The 18,192-nt window shown below is 40.1% G+C and overlaps 1 protein-coding gene across 1 annotated transcript; it reads right to left on the reverse strand.

Moving 5' to 3' along the window:
• Positions 1 to 1,325: 1,325 nt before the first annotated feature.
• LOC113777016 (zinc finger CCCH domain-containing protein 14-like) lies at positions 1,326 to 7,747 on the reverse strand. The gene is made up of 3 exons (XM_027322068.1): positions 7,483 to 7,747; positions 6,053 to 6,113; positions 1,326 to 2,374 (listed from the first exon to the last, which is right to left on the reverse strand). Exons 1-3 carry the CDS (start codon positions 7,568 to 7,570, stop codon positions 1,615 to 1,617), a joined length of 909 nt encoding a protein of 302 aa, XP_027177869.1. The 5' UTR covers positions 7,571 to 7,747; the 3' UTR covers positions 1,326 to 1,614.
• Between the last annotated feature and the right edge of the window lie 10,445 nt (positions 7,748 to 18,192).

Consider the following 18,192-nt stretch of genomic DNA (forward strand, 5'->3'; position numbering starts at 1 on the left):
GAAGATGATGATCTCTTGGCAGCTAGAGCAGCTTTTCAAGGGGAGGAAGAAAAGGTTTTTGGTGAACCTATAGCAGAATTGTTAAGCAAGAAGAATTGTGGAAGAGTCTCTAAAAACTCCTCCACTAGAGGTTGCAGGATTGGAGTTTCCTGGAGGAGCTTCGGATCTGTCCTGGGTTCTCATCAAAACTTGCTCCACCATGTCCTCATCTACACTAGCAGACTAGCTCACCTAGTCCAACATTCTAAAGCTGCAGCCATGGCTTTTGTACAAGTAGAACTGGAACTAAAAGCCTAATAGCATTAGTAAGCATAGACATATAAGAATAGAAGCTTTTGAAGGTTGTTAAAGCTTTGTCTTTTTTAGATATCTTGATAATAGTAGCAATAGGATTGGAGCCGTCAGTGGTGGCGGATGAGGGAAGAAGAAGAATAGGAAAAAGAAAAAAAAGGAAACATAAGGGAGAGGGGAGAAAAGGGTATAAAATTACCTTTATGTCCCTACTTTTTTGTTTTATAAGAATTACACGTACACACTGATGGAGCGTGCCTCCCACACCTCTAAGACACCGTCAATTTTTTGGATTTCGTCACGGATTTTATTTAAGTGGGTTAGATTTTGTAGTTTAGGGACTTAAGTGTTCCATTTTAAAGTTCAAGAATTTAAGTGGGATTCAGTGTATAGTTTGAGGGGACAAAGTGGAATTAAAGAAAAGCCACCGCTTGAAATCATGTATCAGGAATTCATGCAAAAAAAGCCAAGTTCCCAAATCACCCCTCTAACAAGCAAAATTAACAAAGAAACCGGACAAAGTCTTTACCCTTCATAAAACCCATATTTACAATTAAACCTGCCCAAAAAGTACTGTTCACAACCAGCATTGACGCTTTACTTATAGTTATGATATGATATGATTTGTTGGGCTGGTTGCCAGCTACGTTGTTTTTACCATTGATTCTTGTGGCTCTGTCAGCAAAAGGAAGATGAGGTTGATAATCATTTTCCCGGGCAACAATTATAAAGACAGAACCATCCTCTCCTTTAAAAGAGTTGTACTTGTCAACCGGATATTGAACTAAGGAGTAAATGTAACAATACGCAAACACAAGAGATGAAGTTTGTTCGAGAGGTCGTAGTGCAAAAATTATAAGAAGGGGTAAAAAAAAAAAAAAGTCAAGGTAGTATTTAGTGAATTTATAACTTTTCTTGGAATATAACGGAGACAATTGGAATTGTCTTGCAATTAAAAAGGGCAATAAAGAATGATAAAAGGATAATGAAGCAAGTTTAATAAAAATAAAAAACCAAACAAAAAAAAGAGGAGGAAAACAAACCACTGGTCACCAAGAAGTTAAAACCTGGAGAATTTAACAGGTGAATTGCTCCACAATATGCACTACTAAAGGTTCAGAAACCATGACAATATGCAACCATGAAACCAGACAAAAAGTTACGAAAAATGTCTAAACTAGAAGAAGTCAAAAAAGCCAGAGTAACTCTCATATCATCTAAATCTGAATACACAAAACTCAAAGCTAGGAAGCAACATCTTCGTCCCCATGATAGCAAGATTGCCCCCAAAGGCTGGCACGGGGGGAATTACAGAATTTATATTCATATCCCAGATGATCGCAATTCTTCTTCTCCATGTGCAAAGTGACACCTATCCCCAAAAGTACAAGATCCCTTGGCAAAGTTCTCACAGAGTTTGGTTTTGAAGTTGCTAGCAGCAGCTGAGCCTTTAGGGCCCCCATGGTTTTTCAGAGGAGGCCGTGCAGCTGAACTTACATTGGCAATAAGCTCGCGCACCATCTGAGTTGCCAGCTTTATCTGATCGAATGTACCCTCCAGCTCAATGTTCTTCGAGTTAGGGTCTGAATCATGGTCCCTTATGGCAAGTTTTGCCCCCGTAGTGCGACAAATGTGTTTTGAATTCACACCACCTTTCCCAATAATTGCTCCAGCAAGAGAGGCATCCACACTTATCTTAGCTGTAGCAGAGGCTCCAAAGCTCCCTGCAGCTCCAAAGTCCGGAGGGGTTGACTCCATTCTGCCACCAAACCTACCAGGGTGTGGTCCTGTAGCACGAGGATCTTCATGTACAGGAGCAGTAGGCTTGCCGAGCTCCCACGCACCATGGGCAAAATGGCATTTATCTCCAAATTTACACCCTTCAGCTGTGTTGTATTTGTTGCAGAGACGAGTTTTAACAGCTGGAGGAGATGATCCATCTGGAAATGATGGTGGGACCACAGGATTTCTGGAAGCTGCTGGAAGAGCTGGATTGCTGCCAAGGATTTGTGTCACAGCTTTAATGCCACCAGGTACGTAATGCAAGAAGTGGCATCCTTCACCAAATTGACACCCCGAGGTGCTACATACGATTTCAAAGGAAAGAATTAGAGAAATGATACATACTTTCCATCTAGCAAAAGTGATACTAGGACAGTCACGTGATGCCAGAGCCATAAACTGGATTTGTATATAAACAAATGCACGTGAGCTTAGGGATGAAAATAGGTAGATGAAATATATGATCTTGCTATTTCCACTATACACAACCAGCTCCTGCACTTTCCCATATCAAGACTACAAAAGAGTTCAATTACAGTACAGGATAATTGATAGGGCAAATTGTTGTACCCGAAATCCACAGGAGGTTCCAAACTCAACAATGTGTGTGTAGATACAATATTATATCTTCACAAGTAAAACGAAATACAAATCGAGGAAACAAGTAAACAAAATACAAAATCGAGGTAACAAGTAGGTCAAACAGCCATCCATTAGGCTCCTGAAGTTAAAAGAGAGCAACTATTCCAATACATGACATCTAGCTGTGCAACAACTTCCTTAATGTCTTGGCACATAGTGAAAGCAAGTAGGCAATCTATGATAACAGCAAGCATAGAAAAACAAATTTAACCACAGCATAATTGATGGTGTAGACACTTTGGCCAAAAGGACCTACGAAAGAAAAAAGGTGACTAAATACATGAATGAGGGCTCAAAATTACAAGGGCAAAAGTTCTCATAAGACACCGTGCAAAGTGAGACCTCTTACAAATGCTACCCAACAAGCAATCTCTCAAAATTACATCAAATGCCACTAACGAGCAAAGAAGTTTAGGCAATTGCCAATTAGAAGAAAACACGAACTACCTAGCAGGATAATATACACAACTTTCTAGTACACTGGATTACAGTGAGGGATAACAAAATCTGAAAATCACAATTCCATTTGTCAAACTAAACATAAGATTGGTAACAGGACCCATTCACCACAAGATAAGTCATTGAATGATTTACCAACGGCATACATGTTAATATGCATCCAAAAATAACATATTAATCGCAAAAGAAATGAACAATCGAGCATAAAATATATGCAAGCTAGTAAGAGGCCAATTGCTTTCCAGGAGAATAAAAGCTCCCATATTAAGTTTGAAATGATGTTCTCGTTGCAACCAATCAATGAGATGAATAAGCACGATAGGCAATCAAATTCTCATCAATGACACAGAAATCTGGACAGACAAAGAATAAATAGCAACTAGTGAGTGGAAAAGCTAGAACAAAAGGACCCAGATCTATAATCCGCTTTACAGTTTGAAAACCTGTTCCAGATCCCTAACACAGATACGGCCTCATCTAGGATAATATGCTCTTTAATTCACTTCTTGTCCAAGGAAAAGAATTTCCTGGTTCTACTATCAAACTGCTGAGAAGCAGCAGGATGCCAGACAAAACCAGGGGTTGAGGGAGCCAAAAAGAAAATAAAAGTTGCCTTGTAAAAATTGATCACACACCATGAATGAGTTATTATATGCACTTAAGGTACTATTAACCTAATATACATCATCTTTAAACACATAGACATCTATTATCTTCATGCGATCAGACCCAAAACCTAAATCTATTTTCCCATTCACCTCTTTAGAGCACCCCCGGACCAAACCAACCACAGAAAAAAACGGAAAAAAGACTGGGAATTCCATCCGCTCTTCAATTACTCTCAGTCAATCTCCCAACCTCCACATGATTTCTCAGTCCAACTGCTCAGCGGCTGCCACTGAGTCATATTCAGTAACACCAACACCAGCAAATGATTTTTCACAAGGTCTCTTTGATCTCCTGTCTATAATCCCCAACCTGAACCCTCCAAATCTTCCTGTGTCTTCTCTGTCAGTCTGTACCTCTAAAATGAGCATAAATACAATCAAGAACCAGAACTTGTAGGACAACCTGCCATACCAAACCACATTTAGCATGCCAAAAGGAGGAAAAAAAAGCACTTTTTGCAAATTAATCCATTGAAGTCCCATTGTCTTTCAATTATTTGGAAGAAAATTAATACAGTAGTGAGATATTGGCCAATCTCCATGTGTCCTACACCACATATGATTTTCAAATGCCTGGGATGAGTTTAATGCGATGCATGCTAATGAGAAAGCCATATTCAAACTTCAGATTTCTACAAGCTAATTTTGTCAAAGAGCAAGCTAAAGTTTCTTTGTGAGTAAATTACAAAGTCATGATTTCAGGTACACAAAGATTCAATGAATATGTAGACAATGGGATATAGACACTCTGACATCATAAAGCATTCAAGTTTCCCACTAAAGGAAGACAAGCTCAAGTCTCAGCACATCAAAGCAAGCACAAAATCCAGCCTGTAAATATTGACTTGATCAAACAACACAGTTCCATTGAAGTAAATCTTCCAAAGACAGTAAAACATCAAAGGTCTGCCCAAATTTACATATAATATCTCTCCAAATAGCAAAGCAAGATATGATGTTTTACTCAGTATGTGCTCAAAAATCCATTCTTATCACAAGTACCATATAGAGAAAGTGGTAAAGCATCAGTCCAAATCATCATCTTGACAGGAAAAAGAAAAAACTTCTTAACAGATACAAAAGAGGGCAAGAGGTGGACAAGGAAAAAGAGGAGAAAGAGAAAATAGACGTAAATCAACTTGCCCCAAATCTACATGAAAGTACTAGTTGGAAAACAATATACAATAAGCCAATTTAAGTGAGCTACCAGTACATAATTGTCCAATAAGTTACCACTCGCTGCTCTAAGGCTTAAAAAGGCCATAACAATTGCAAGGTCCAACTAGGCCTATACATACCCTATCTTACATAAAAAAAAAAAAGTAGCATTTGCATCATGCAAACCAACCAATCTGTGCACATCTGAATCAAGATTTATAGCAAAACATGTAGGAAGCCAGCCTATTCGAAACTTAAAACAAAAATGACAAAAAGCAGCAAAATCCACAGAAATTCCTAGCCAAATAGCTCTACCCCTAAAGTAGCAACAACAAAGAAAACAATGCAAAATAATGACAGCATCAGAATGATTAATGTCACACTCGATAGCTGTTACCAAGTTGAATAGATGGCTGGTTATTCATTTACAAACCCAGCACCATTCTCATTCACTAATGGCTATTGGCTTATTATAAAACCAGTGACCTGTATCCAAATTTAGTGTCGATCGCTTAGCCAAATTCCACTGCATACTCTGCATTTTCCAGCATCAGAATGATTAAGATGTCACACTCAATAGCTGTTACCAAGTTGAATAGATGACTGGTAATTCATTTACCAACCAAACACCATACTCATTCTCTAATGGCTATTGACTTGTTATAAAAACGGTGACCTGTATCCATATTTAGTGTCAATCGCTTAGCCAAATTCCATTGCATAAACTCTGCATTTTCCAAGGAGAATTCGACAATAATCAACTTAGTTATGTGGGAGACGGCAGACAAAGTTCATCAACTGATCAACTTTTGAGTTATATAACCGAGCAAGTGGCTAGTTCAAATTACTCGTTACCCAGCCAATTCCACTCACAGATCGATATAGGTTAAACAAGTATTCCTGTATCAAAACTTCAAATACCCAATTCATTAGTCAAACACCAAAATTTAACTTAGTGACAGTATGCATAATTCTTGGGCTTGCAGCTTATACACACCAGCAAACATAATACTGCATTTTAATATTTAGTTTAAGTGAGTTAAGATTAGAACCTGAAAAACTTTGTGCATGGCTTCGATTTGCTTCCTATACCGGATGAAAAGGACTCCGTTTCTGTTACAGCAAATTATCGTTTTTCAAAGTTAAACTTCCAATGAGTTATTAATCTTAAAATTTTGCGATATAGCTCAAACTCTGAATAACATTTCTTGTCATCATAACTACACTGTACTTGCATTATTCATAGTAAAGATGTACATAATTAATTAGATAATGTAAAAAACCATTGATAATTAGATTATGCTTCTTATGTTTCAAACAGGCCCTTTCAATATTCTTGAAGGATCCTTTTACACATCGACTTGAACCTTAAGACTTAAATTATTAAGTTTACTTGAACATCATTTCCATGTTCACTTTGAAGGCAAGGAGAAAAACTAGTATTCTGCATTCCAAATTCTTAATGAAATGTAATCAAAATAATAATATATTGATTGAAAAATGCGCATGTGATGCATGCAAATAATGTATTGCAAATAATGCCAATCCAAGCACACTCAATATTTTCTTATATAAGCTTAACTAAAGTGGGAGAGAAGTGTAGAGCCATAAACACATCTATATTCTCCTATTTAACATGAATTTCTTTTTCTTCTTAGCTTTTTCACTTCAATGCATAGCAAGTAACAAACACCCTAAAGAACTCACACAAAATAATGGAGGATATTATTTTCCTTCAACTAAAAAGTAGCATATATGCACAAAAACTTGTATTGTTTTCCTTTAATCAGAAATTTGAAGCAAAATTCTTCCATTACGTTTGCTGAGTTTTATGTATGCCAAGTTTTTTTGGTATTTGCTTTACTCTGACAACAGGACTCATCAAAAATTGCAGATAAATTCTTTCCTGTTTTCATACTAAGTATCTGACAACACAAAACCCCAAAAAATAAAACGTACAGTAAAAAGAATAAAACTTTACATGCTTTCTTATTCCTGAAACAGAAATAAAGAGATTAACCCAATCAATCTTATCAAATATTCCAAGACTTGAATCTTTCAAAATGGCAAAGACTCTTATTCTTGGAGAGCAAACCAATTTACCATTAATTGGGGAACTTTATTTTTTTTAAGGAAAAAGGTAAAGGAGAGAAAAAATAAAGACGCGGACTACAGTCTAAAACTCGAATAGGCAATACACACAAAAGTTAGAAAAAAGAAAAAAAGGAAAAAAAAAAACCCTAGGAACAAAGACGATATAAATGTACTCCCAAAAACCGACTTCAAGGATTTACACCGCAGAGATTTTGTCGCAATTCCACAAAAATCTCAAACAAACAATGACATGCTTAAAAATATAACACACATACACATGCATGTAGATAGTAAAAGAAACCAAAAATAAAACCTAGATTCGACAATCAATAATATATACAAAGCAAAGTACAAGTTTAAGGAAGACAGAACAAGGAAACAACCAAACCTTGTTTCGATTTCTTAATGCCGCCATTGCCGTTGGTGGCTGCGCCGCCGTCGGGCCTTCCTCTTTTCCGAGCGCCTCCAAACTCCATAATATTCCAAAAACGAACCTTTTAGCAAAGAATTTCACTGTTTCGAGGAATTCTCAAATGGAAAACCCTTGAAATTCGCAAGCAGAAAAAAGCCCTAATTTTTTGCCTAGGGTTCGAAGCAGAAGAGGATAGAGAGAGGCAGAGATGTAGAGAAAAAGCGGTGACGGAAAAGAAAGTGAAGGAGCAGTGGATTTTGGCAGTTATAGAGCTGTCTAGTGTGTGTTGTGCGTGAGAGAGAAGGACATCGAGAAAGGAAAGTAAAGTAAATTCTGGGTGATGTAATTGTAAGCGAGTGTTTTCACGTGCCGTAATAAATTGTTACCAATTTACCATAGGTTGGTTGTAGTACCTTAATAATTACGTCAATGCTTTGGTTTGGGAACTTAGGGTCAAGGAATCAAGCCTGCGTTTACCACTGGCCAATGGTTGGTTCAGTGGCCATCAGTCTGCCTCGCAATGCTTTTCATTTTTCATTTTTCATTTTTTTTTTGCAAACCTGTTTGGATAGCTTTGGATTGATAGTTTTTGCAAAAAAATTTTTATATTTTTTCGTAAATATATTTTTTAATCATTTTTTTATCTCATACATATCAAATCATTATGTCACATTTTCTATAAAAACTCCTAAAAAAAACAATCCAAATATAATATTTTCTTACATCATAAATATATTTTTTAATTCACATTTTTATATTTCTAATTATCATTTTATTTTACATATAACACATCACAAAAAGTGATACAATAATTATTTCAAATAATATCTCAAATAGTACCTCGATCCAAATACACGCATTGGAAATGGAGGAAGAGAAAGAGTGGGTTATTTTTTATGGAGTTTTTTTTTTTTGGGGAGAGAGGGCATTTGAGATTTTGACAATATAGGGCAAATGTAATAGAACTTCATCATTTCTGTTTTTTTTATTCACAAATTATATTTTCATGTGTATGTGTATTTGTGAATAAAAAATCAAAAAACAGAAATCATGAAGTTCTATCACATTTGCCTGTTTGTATGTATGTATTTGATATTTAGAAGGTGACATTTATAAAGAGAATAAGCTCAGCCTTTTTTTCTTTTTCAAATTTTTGTCTAACAAGAAAGGAATAGGATTTGAGAAGGGCACAGGGGAAGGGAGACTTGAATCCTAAAATTTCTAAATCCCGAGATTTCAACCTTAACTGTTAGCCCAAGACAATGTAAACTCATCCCATGCTAATGTGAAAACATATTACAATGCATTAGCCAACTACAATGATTCATACAAATCACCTAAACGGCACTTTAGTTGACAGTAGAACTCAATAAGTAGGAGTGTGCAAAATCGAAAAGTTTCGATTTATCAATCGAATTCAAATTGAATTCGAAATTTTCAAATTCGGTAATTTGGAATTTTCAATTTCGAATTATGCAAATTTGGTTCATATTCGATAACGGAGTTTTTGAAATCGAAATTTTTTATTTCGAATTATATTTGGTAACGGAGTTTTTGAAATCGGAATTTTCGATTTCGAATTATGAATTCGAAATCAGAAATCGAAATCGAAATTTTTTATTTTGATTTCGTTTTATAATATATATTTATATATGTAATAATATTTTTTTATAATATATGTAACATAAAATTTATATTATACAACAATACATCTAACAAAAAAGGAAAAAAAAAGGGAAAAAAGATTTTCAAATTTGGTGAATTCGGAATTTACCGAATTCCGAATTGAATTCGAATTTGGAACTTGTGAATTCAAAATCAAATTCAATCGTTAATTCTGCTGCCAAATTTTTGAAAAATTTCGAATTCAAACTTCCAAATTATTAAATTCGAATTAGTTGCACATCCCTATCAATAAGTTCATGCCAATTGAGCTGCAACTACTTGGCACTCTCCCTTCTCTTCTTTCCAAGAAAAAACAAATGATAAGAAAAGTTCAAAAATCGAGCTCGGTCAATATCGAAATCGAGTTGAGTTCAAACTGATGAAGTTGAACTCGAACTTGACTTTGAGTAAAAATTATTAAGCTCGTTAATTCGCAAGCAGCTCGTGAACTCGATTATATATATATGTTGTTTTTTATTTTAATAGTAAAATTACATATATATCCCTAATATTTTATTATTTTTTAAGAAAATTTATTATTTTATTCATTTTTAAAAAATAAAATAATTATTTTTTTAAGCTCAAACTCGAGCTCAATCTTGACATTTTGAACTCGTCGAATTCGAACTCGAGTTTAAGTTTCATAAAATTAAGTTTAGACTCGACTCGATTAGGATAAAATTCGATTCGACTCATCTCATTTGCACCCCTACTTAGATACACTTGTGCCAATATTTGTATTGGTTAATTCCATCATTTAGTTCTGTGAGAAATATTTGATATACTTTCTTGGATTTTCCAAATTGATGACAACGTTCTCATTTTATCCTTTTGCGATTTCAGCAAAACATAGATGAAGTAAGTTTCAAAATTTTCGCACAGAAATTGCAAGGGACAGAAGTATAATGAATTGAAACTTTGGCAAACTTGTACAGTTCATTTTTTGGAATTTCTGTTTTGGTTTCTAACCATTTTTTTCCATTCAACTATTCTGTTTTACATGCATTACCTCGCAAACAATGTCACGCTATTATTCTAAAAAATTACACTCGTGTTATTGCCAATGTGAAGAGGTGATTTTTGACCTGACGAGGTGGCTCGGAGGTCTACGGTGTTCCTACTTGAAGAGGTCAATGAACCAGGATCACCTGCTCAGTTGTTTTAAAAGACGGGGCTAAGTCCCCCGATTTATCTCCGAAGATTAAGTTAGTTGAAGTTATATGAGAATGCCAAGAATCATTTTTTAGAGAGAAAATGAGCCATTTTTGTTACCAGAGTCGTCCCCTTTTCCAATGGAAGGTCCTAGTATTTATAAGGGATAATTTGGAGGGAACGACCGTGGGGTCCAAGTCCCTAAAAATCCGATTGAGACAGCATATCACTCTGATTTTGACCACTGTGCAAGGAACAGTGTGTTTAGGCCGTGTGTCAGGACCAGTGTGTCAGAAGTCACACCTATTACTTTTTCAGTTATCAGACCTTTAGGTGGTACCTCGGCGGTGTGAGTCGTGGCTCCGTCCAAGATGACAATAGAAGTCAAAATCACTCCGGTCACCTAAGGGCACAGGATGCCCGAGGCGATTACGCCAGGGGTTTAGCATGCCTGACCAGGGTAAGGTCTCGAAATCTCCGAGCAGAACTGGTCATCCTCACTAAGCCCCCTAAGCTTCGAGAAGAGGGAATTTGCTTGCCGCTTTCCGAAGCTTAAAAGTGGTTCTGTAGCGCGAACCATAGCAATGACATGTCATGCACGTATAGATGGAACTAGGGGTGCAAACGAATCGAGCGGCTCGATTCGAGCTCGAGTCGAGCGGCTCGATTCGATCTCGACCTGGTCGAGTCAGAGTCGAGCTCGAGCTCGAGCTCAAAACATTAAGCTCGAGCTCGAGTATATATATATTTATTTTTTTTATTTTTATTTTTAATAGTAAAATTACATAAATATCCTTAATATTTTATTATTTATTAAAAATATTATTTTATTTATTTTTTTAAAAATAAAATAATTATTTTTTATTTTTTATTCGAGCTCGAGCTCGAGCTTGAAAATTACCAGCTCGTTTAGCTCGAGTTCAAGTTCAATGAAATTAAGTCAAGGTTCGACTCGATAAAGCCAAAACTCGACTCGGCTCGGCTCGTTTGCAGCCCTAGATGGAACTGGAAGGAAGATGATGTGATGGCCAACAGCTTTAATGACAGGTCTATATGTAGACGCGAAATCCCCAGTCAGATGAACAGCGTCTTCATTAATAAGGAGAGAGAGTGCCCCCTCGAAAATCTCAAGAATACCGTTCTTTCAGTTTCCTATCGCTTGCCTATAAATAAGGGGGTCCCTTTCACCCTTTCACCTTTTGTCACAAAAATTTTTAATCATCTCAGAGCAAATCTTCTCTAAATTTTCACCTCAGCAACCCCCGAAATCTCGACTTCCTTCAAGAGTAAGTTTATCACTTCTTCTCCTTTACTTATGGCTAGAATAGCTCGCGCATATAAGGAGACGGTGAGACCAAGCTTCGTCGAAGCAAAGAGGCTTGACCCCTCCGAGGAAAGAAATGTCCCCAAGCCCAGAGGAGAGACTGCCGAAACATCTAATCAGGCCGAAACGCCCTAAGCGCAGAGCGAAGAAGAAACCGAGGCCCTCTACAATGACGATCTTGGCAACGAAATACCTAGGGACGAAGGCGTGCCAGTGCCAGCCACTCCTCCAGACCTATCATCTATCAACTACGGCCAGGTCCCCATGTTCAGCAGCATCATGGGCCAGACTTTGATAGCCGAGTTGGTTCGCAAGTACCCTTAGCGGAGAAACTACAGCATTTACCCACCTCGGCTGGATCAATCAGCCGAACTCCCGCCAACGAGTAGGGTGGCCATCTACGTTCATCAGTTAGAGGCCAGGCTCAGGATGCGAACTACCAGGTTCCTCCGAGATTGCCTGAGGTATTAAGGGGTGAGGATCACTCAACTTGCCCCCAATGCAGTCCGGGTCCTCGTCGACTTTCAGATGCTGTGCTGATATCAAGAAATAACCCCCATCGTCAACCTCTTCCGTCGCTGTTACACAATCAAAAACAGTGGGAGTGAGAAAGGGTGGTTATACTTTGGAAATAAAGTCCCGAAATTAGTGATGGATGCCCCCACTTCTATAAAGGAGTGGAAGCACAATTTCATTTTTATCTCGGCTGAGGACTTCCCAAGGAGGTTCTGGTGGAGGCCTCCCACCCCAATCAAGGATACCTCTCCGGGCAACTTAGAGGAGGAGAACTTCCAGAAGCTCTTGGGGTCAGACCTCAAGATCAATTGCTGGATTTTTCCCGAAGCAGTCCTTGGTAGCGGCAGAATTAGCCGATCTCTGATCAGTCCGGATCATCCTCATTTTTTTCTACTAGGCTTCAAAAACCTTGTATCCTTCATTCCTAACTTCGTTTTTACTCTTCTTTAATTCTAAATAACTCTGCTTTTATACTTTGCAGCAGTGAGAATTTCCGATCTAATCACTTCGGATACCACCGAGGTAGCCAAGAGGCCAACGAAATGTAAAGACACCGCCGAACTATCTACCCGGTTGAAGAAGAAGACTACCGCGGCCACCGCAAGCCGCGATTTCCTAGTGATAATTACGGGAGAAGGCTCCCGAACCTCGGCCATTTCAGAGGGGGTACCCGTACGAGGTGTGACAATAGCATCTCCTCTCCCAGGCCGAGGTGTGACGATCTTTCCCGAGGTTCCTGTCACGGGATCGTCACTGTTCAACCTCCACCATGTGCCTGCTCAAGAAGCCGGGGAGGATAAGAGGCACTCCGGTGTGCAATGGTGTTCGGAGTGGGACCGTTGCAAAGACCCCTGCGTCGATCAGGAGCTTCTGGTACATTTAGTTCTGCCAAGGGACAGCACTTATGCCAGGAAGCTCACTCCTGCCGAGCTGATGCAAAGTGTCTCGGTTTCCTGGGCCTCCACTACGACTTTCCTAGCCAAGATGATCTAACGCTACACCAAACTTGTTGAAAATTATCAGCCGTCCTTCGAACTCCACAAGAAAATTTTAAAATTTAAAGAAAAGTTAGAGGCAGCCCAACAAGAACACAATAAGGTGGTGGCCGACCTGGAGCAAGCCGAGGCCGCGGCCAATTCCTTAAGAACAGCCCTAGAGGAGGAAAAAGACAGGAGGGCTCAAGAAGACCAATCAGCTCGGGAGGCCATAGAGAGGGCAGACGCCTCGACTGTGGAAGCTTTCCGAAAATTCGAGGTTTTCACTTATGATCTCGGCGAGTTGACACTATCGAGTTTCATGTTTGGATACACCTCGACGGTTAACAATGCATCTCCTTTTCTTTCTCCCGAGCAACTGGAGTCCCTTCAAAATAAGCCCAACTTCAACGAGGATGCTAAGAAATTATGCGACCGCATGGCCGAGGGCATCCAGGCCGGGAAAGACCTGGCTGAGGTTCGAGCGGAATTCAACTGATGGCTTTTTGAATTCGATTTGGAAAGGGATGAGCTCGATGGTGATGAGGTTGGCGAAGAAAACACCAGTGCTGGAGAGATTGGGGGTGACCAAGGCACCGGAGCAGGGAATGCTTAGAAGCATTTCTGCCCTTTTATCAATTTTGTAACCAAGCGCTAAGGTAGTGGATGCTTAGAAGCCTCCCGGACCTCGATTTTGGTAATGGATGCTTATTCTTTTGACTTTTTTTCTTTCTTACATTTGATCTTGGCTTCTTCTTCTGTATCTGATTTGTCCCCTTATTGTTTACTTAGGAAGGAGTAGTGCTAAGGAAAAACTAAATAAGCTTTTGAATAATTTCATTAATTTTTTAATACACCCTTCAGGGATGATACAATTTAAAATTCTCTGTATGCCAAGTTTGGGATACCAAAGTACCATATTGATAGGTTAACTTGCAATAGCCATTCTGACTAACTTAAACTATATGATACGGGCCCTCCCACTTCGGAGTTAATTTGGCTTGAGATTCAGATTGGCTAACAGAATTTTTCCACAATACGAGATCATTTGGTCTGAACCGAAGATGTTTAACACGAGCATTATAGTAGCTAGTCAGGATATTTTTATATAAAGCTACATGGGTTGCCGCGGCATCCCGCTTTTTCTCGGCTAGGTCAAGATCCATTCTTTTTTCTTCGGCGTTCACCTCGGCAATGAAGGCTACCATTCGAGGGTTAGGAGTGAGAAACTCATTAGGGACCACTGCCTCCGACCCATAGGTTAAGAAAAATGGAGTCTCTTAAGTAGCTGATCTCGACGTGATCCGATAATACCACAACACACTAGGGCGTTCATCTACCCAGGAAGAGCCGAGGTGATGTAACCTAATTTTGAGGCCATGGAGGAGTGTCCAGTTGAAATTCTCAATCTGCCCATTGGCTTGAGGATGCCCAACCGAAGTGAAGTGTTATTTGATGCCCAGGTTTTCACACCACTCCTTGAATGAATTGTCTGCAAATTGTTTTCCATTGTTGGAGATGACAATTCGGGGTAAACCGAATTGGCACACTATACTTTTTCATAAGAATTTCTGAACAACTAGGTCGGTTATGCTTCGTAAGGGCTTAGTTTCAACCCACTTAGTAAAGTAATCGACAGCCACCACCACAAAGGCATAATTGCCCATGGCCCGAGAGAAGAGTCCAATGATATCTATCCCCCATTGCTCAAAAGGTCATGGCGGGGTGATAGAAACCATGAGATTGGTCGGTTGGTGATGCTCCGGGGCATGATGCTGGTAGGACGGGCAGCAAAGGACCAAAAGTTAGGTATATCACCGAATGGTCGGCCAAAAATAACCGAGAAATAAGGCCTTCTTGACTAACATCCTATAGTCGATGTGTGTCCCACAGAATCCCTCATGTATGTCCTGAAGAATTCTCTCCCCGTTTTCAACCATGATACACCGTAGTCAGGGGCCAAGGTATGACCTTTTGTACAAGAGGTTGTCCCGGAGAGGTACCGAGCAGTCTTACATTGCAACTTCTTGGCCTCAACTCGATTTTCAGAAAGCTCTCCCTGGATTAGGAACCGAACTAATGGACTCATCCATGTGTCTCCAGAGTGAATGGGGCACACTATTTCTTTAAGGTAACCAGACTTGGACAGGATTTTGACAAGGACTGTCTTATTTAAAACTGAGAAAGAAGTGGAAGCAAGGCGAGACAATGCGTCGCCCGTTTGTTCTGTGATCGAGGTATCCTTTGGATTTTGAAAGATTCGAAGTGTGAGATTAGTTGGTAGACCTTAGAGAGGTAGCGTTGCATGATCTCTTCTCTTACTTCATACTCATCAAGTATCTGACACACGACGAATTGGGAGTCATTGTTAACCAATATATGCCGAACGCCGAGCTTACAGGCTAGTTGGAGGCCAGCGATGACTGTTTTGTATTCGGCTTCATTATTAGAAGCGACGAAATCGAACTGAAGGGCATACTGGCACAGCTCTTCTTGCGGTTCTTCGAGGAGCAAACCTGCTCCACTACCCTCGCTATTAGATGAGCCATCTACATGTAAGATCCATTGTTGATGCTCGGCAGAATCCGAGGTCAACCTCTTGTTTTCATCAAAAGTAAGCTCGGCTAAAAAGTCGGCGAGAGCCTGAGCTTTAATAGATTTCCGGGGCTCATAGGTTAGGTCATATTCCCCCAACTCAATGGCCCACTTGGTGAGACACTCAGATGCCTCAGGGCACGATAAAATCTACCGAAGAGGCTGGTCCGTTCTTAGGCAAACATGGTGAGCCAAAAAGTAGGGTTTCAACCTATGGGCTGCATGAACCAGGGCCAGTACGAGCTTCTCAACCTGAATGTATCTGGTCTTGGGCTCTTGGAGGACCCAACTCACATAATAAACCAGCATCTGCACACCCTCCTCTCGTATTAGTATAGCACTTACCGCTTCATTGGCGGCTGACAAGTATAAGAACAGTTTGTTCCCAGACCGAGGTGAAGTGAGAATGAGGAGGTGGTGTAAAAATTCCTTTATTTGTTCAAAGGCTTGCTGGCATTCTTCCATCCAGGAGAATTTATCTGCCTTCTTCAGGATCTTGAAAAATGGCAGTGCCTTAGAGGCGGATTGGGATAAGAATCGATTTAAAGCCGCAGTCGTCCCGTAAGTCTTTGCATATCTCATATACATCGAGGTGATGACATCTTCTGAATCGTTTTCACCTTATTAAGATTTGCTTATATACCCCAGCGTGACACAAGGTACCCCAGGAACTTTTTCGAATTTACTCCAAACATGCACTTCTTGGGGTTTTGCATCATCCACGTGTTACGGAGGACTCTTAGGACCTCTCTCATGTCGGATAGGAAAACCGAGGTCTCCTTACTTTTTAGAAGAATGTCGTCTACGTATGCCTCGATGTTTCGGCCAATTTGAAATTTGAAAACTCAATTGACCAATCTTTGATATGTTGCTTCGGCATTCTTTAGGCCGAAAGGCATAGTTGTGTAGCAGCAGACTCCTTGATCAGCAAAGAAGGCCGTTTTCTCCCGATCCTCTTCACTCATTCCTATTTGGTGGAAGCTTTTAAAAGCATCTAGGAAGCAGAGGACCTCGTAACCCATTGCTGAGTCAACCAATGCGTCGACTTTTGGCAGTGGGTAATAATCCTTTGGATTAGCCTTGTTTAAATCAGTGAAATCCACGCACATCCTCCATCTTCCGGCGTCATTTCTGACCATGACAGGGTTGGACAACCAAGTAGAATATTGCACCTCTTTAATCATCCATTCCGGTAACAGCTTGTGCACCTCTTCGGCTACGGTTTTGTCACGTTCTGAGCCGAAGTGCCTTCTTTTCTGCTTCACGGGCTTAGCCTGCGGGAAAATATTCAGTTTGTGCAGCATAAGATGGTGGGGTACCCCCACAACCTATTCGGCACTCCAAGCAAAAACGTCCTGGTACTCTTTGAGGAGGTCGATAATCTCATTCTGAAGTGGCACGGGTAAGCTGGTACCGATGCGGATGGTTTGTTCGAGATCGCAGGATCCAGAGAGATTTCCTCTACTTCGTCCCCGGTCTTTAGCCTTTTAGGCTTCCCGGGCGGTTGTGAATCTATACAATCAATTGAAAGGATATTGGATCTCCTTCCTTCGACCCTTGGCTCAGACGTCTAGGTGGATGCGGCTTGGAGGATGGCAAGGTAGCATTCTCGTGCCACACAAATATCGCTGCTCACTTCGATCACTCCCGCGGGGGTCAGGAATTTGAAACTCAGATGGTACGTCGTATAGACCGCACGTAGAGCATTGAGCGTAGGTCGGCCTATAAGTAGATTATAGGGAGAATCAGCCTTGACTATAATGAAATTAACATGGATGGTTCGGCAGCGGGGGTGACGCTCCACAGTGACCATCAATGTGACCATCCCTTCTGAATGCATCACAGTCCCCCAAACCCAACAGGAGGAATTCTTACTGGGGTTAACTGCTCCTTAATCAACTTTAAACTTTCAAAAGTTCGATAGTACATAACATCGACCGAACTCTCCCGGTCAACATACACTTTCTTGACGATGTAGTTATTTACAAGCACTTCGATCACCAAGACCTAGTGGCTGCTGGAGGCAGCAGGGACGGGATCACTCGAGCTGTAGGTAATCACCTCAAAAAGGCAAGAACTCGTCTCTTCCTGGTCCGGATTAGCCTGCTGGTAAGTTCTCTTCCGAGAGTTTTGGCTATCTCCTCCCGTCAGACCTTTAGCTATGGTGTTGATTACCCCAACTATATTGGATCCATAACCAGACCCAACTAAGTTTGGTCAATAACTGTGGGATTCATCTCGGGAAGGTCTTTTCATCTCCCTAGGATTCTCAAAGGGTCGACAGCTTCTCCTAGACCCCCGCCTATCGTCTCTTCGGGCGTCACCTCGGTTATTATCTCGGCGGAAGTCGCTTCGGTTATCGCGGCGAGGGTCATTCTTATTGCATTCTTCGTCTCTCCAGATGAATTGTTTCAGGTACCCCCGCCTAATTAATTCTTCGATGTCCCTCTTTAAGTCATT

This window comes from Coffea eugenioides, chromosome 1 (genome assembly GCF_003713205.1).
Source record: "Coffea eugenioides isolate CCC68of chromosome 1, Ceug_1.0, whole genome shotgun sequence".
NCBI lineage: Eukaryota > Viridiplantae > Streptophyta > Magnoliopsida > Gentianales > Rubiaceae > Coffea > Coffea eugenioides.

Bases quoted from the DNA above. Each gene is read 5' to 3' on its own strand.
- LOC113777016 (XM_027322068.1), bottom strand. From the start codon at position 7,570: ATGGAGTTTGGAGGCGCTCGGAAAAGAGGAAGGCCCGACGGCGGCGCA. The intron at 6,114-7,482 runs GTTTGGTTGTTT...TTGCTGTAACAG, and splicing joins CATTAAGAAATCGAAACAAG to AAACGGAGTCCTTTTCATCC. The intron at 2,375-6,052 runs GTTCTAATCTTA...AATCGTATGTAG, and splicing joins CCATGCACAAAGTTTTTCAG to CACCTCGGGGTGTCAATTTG.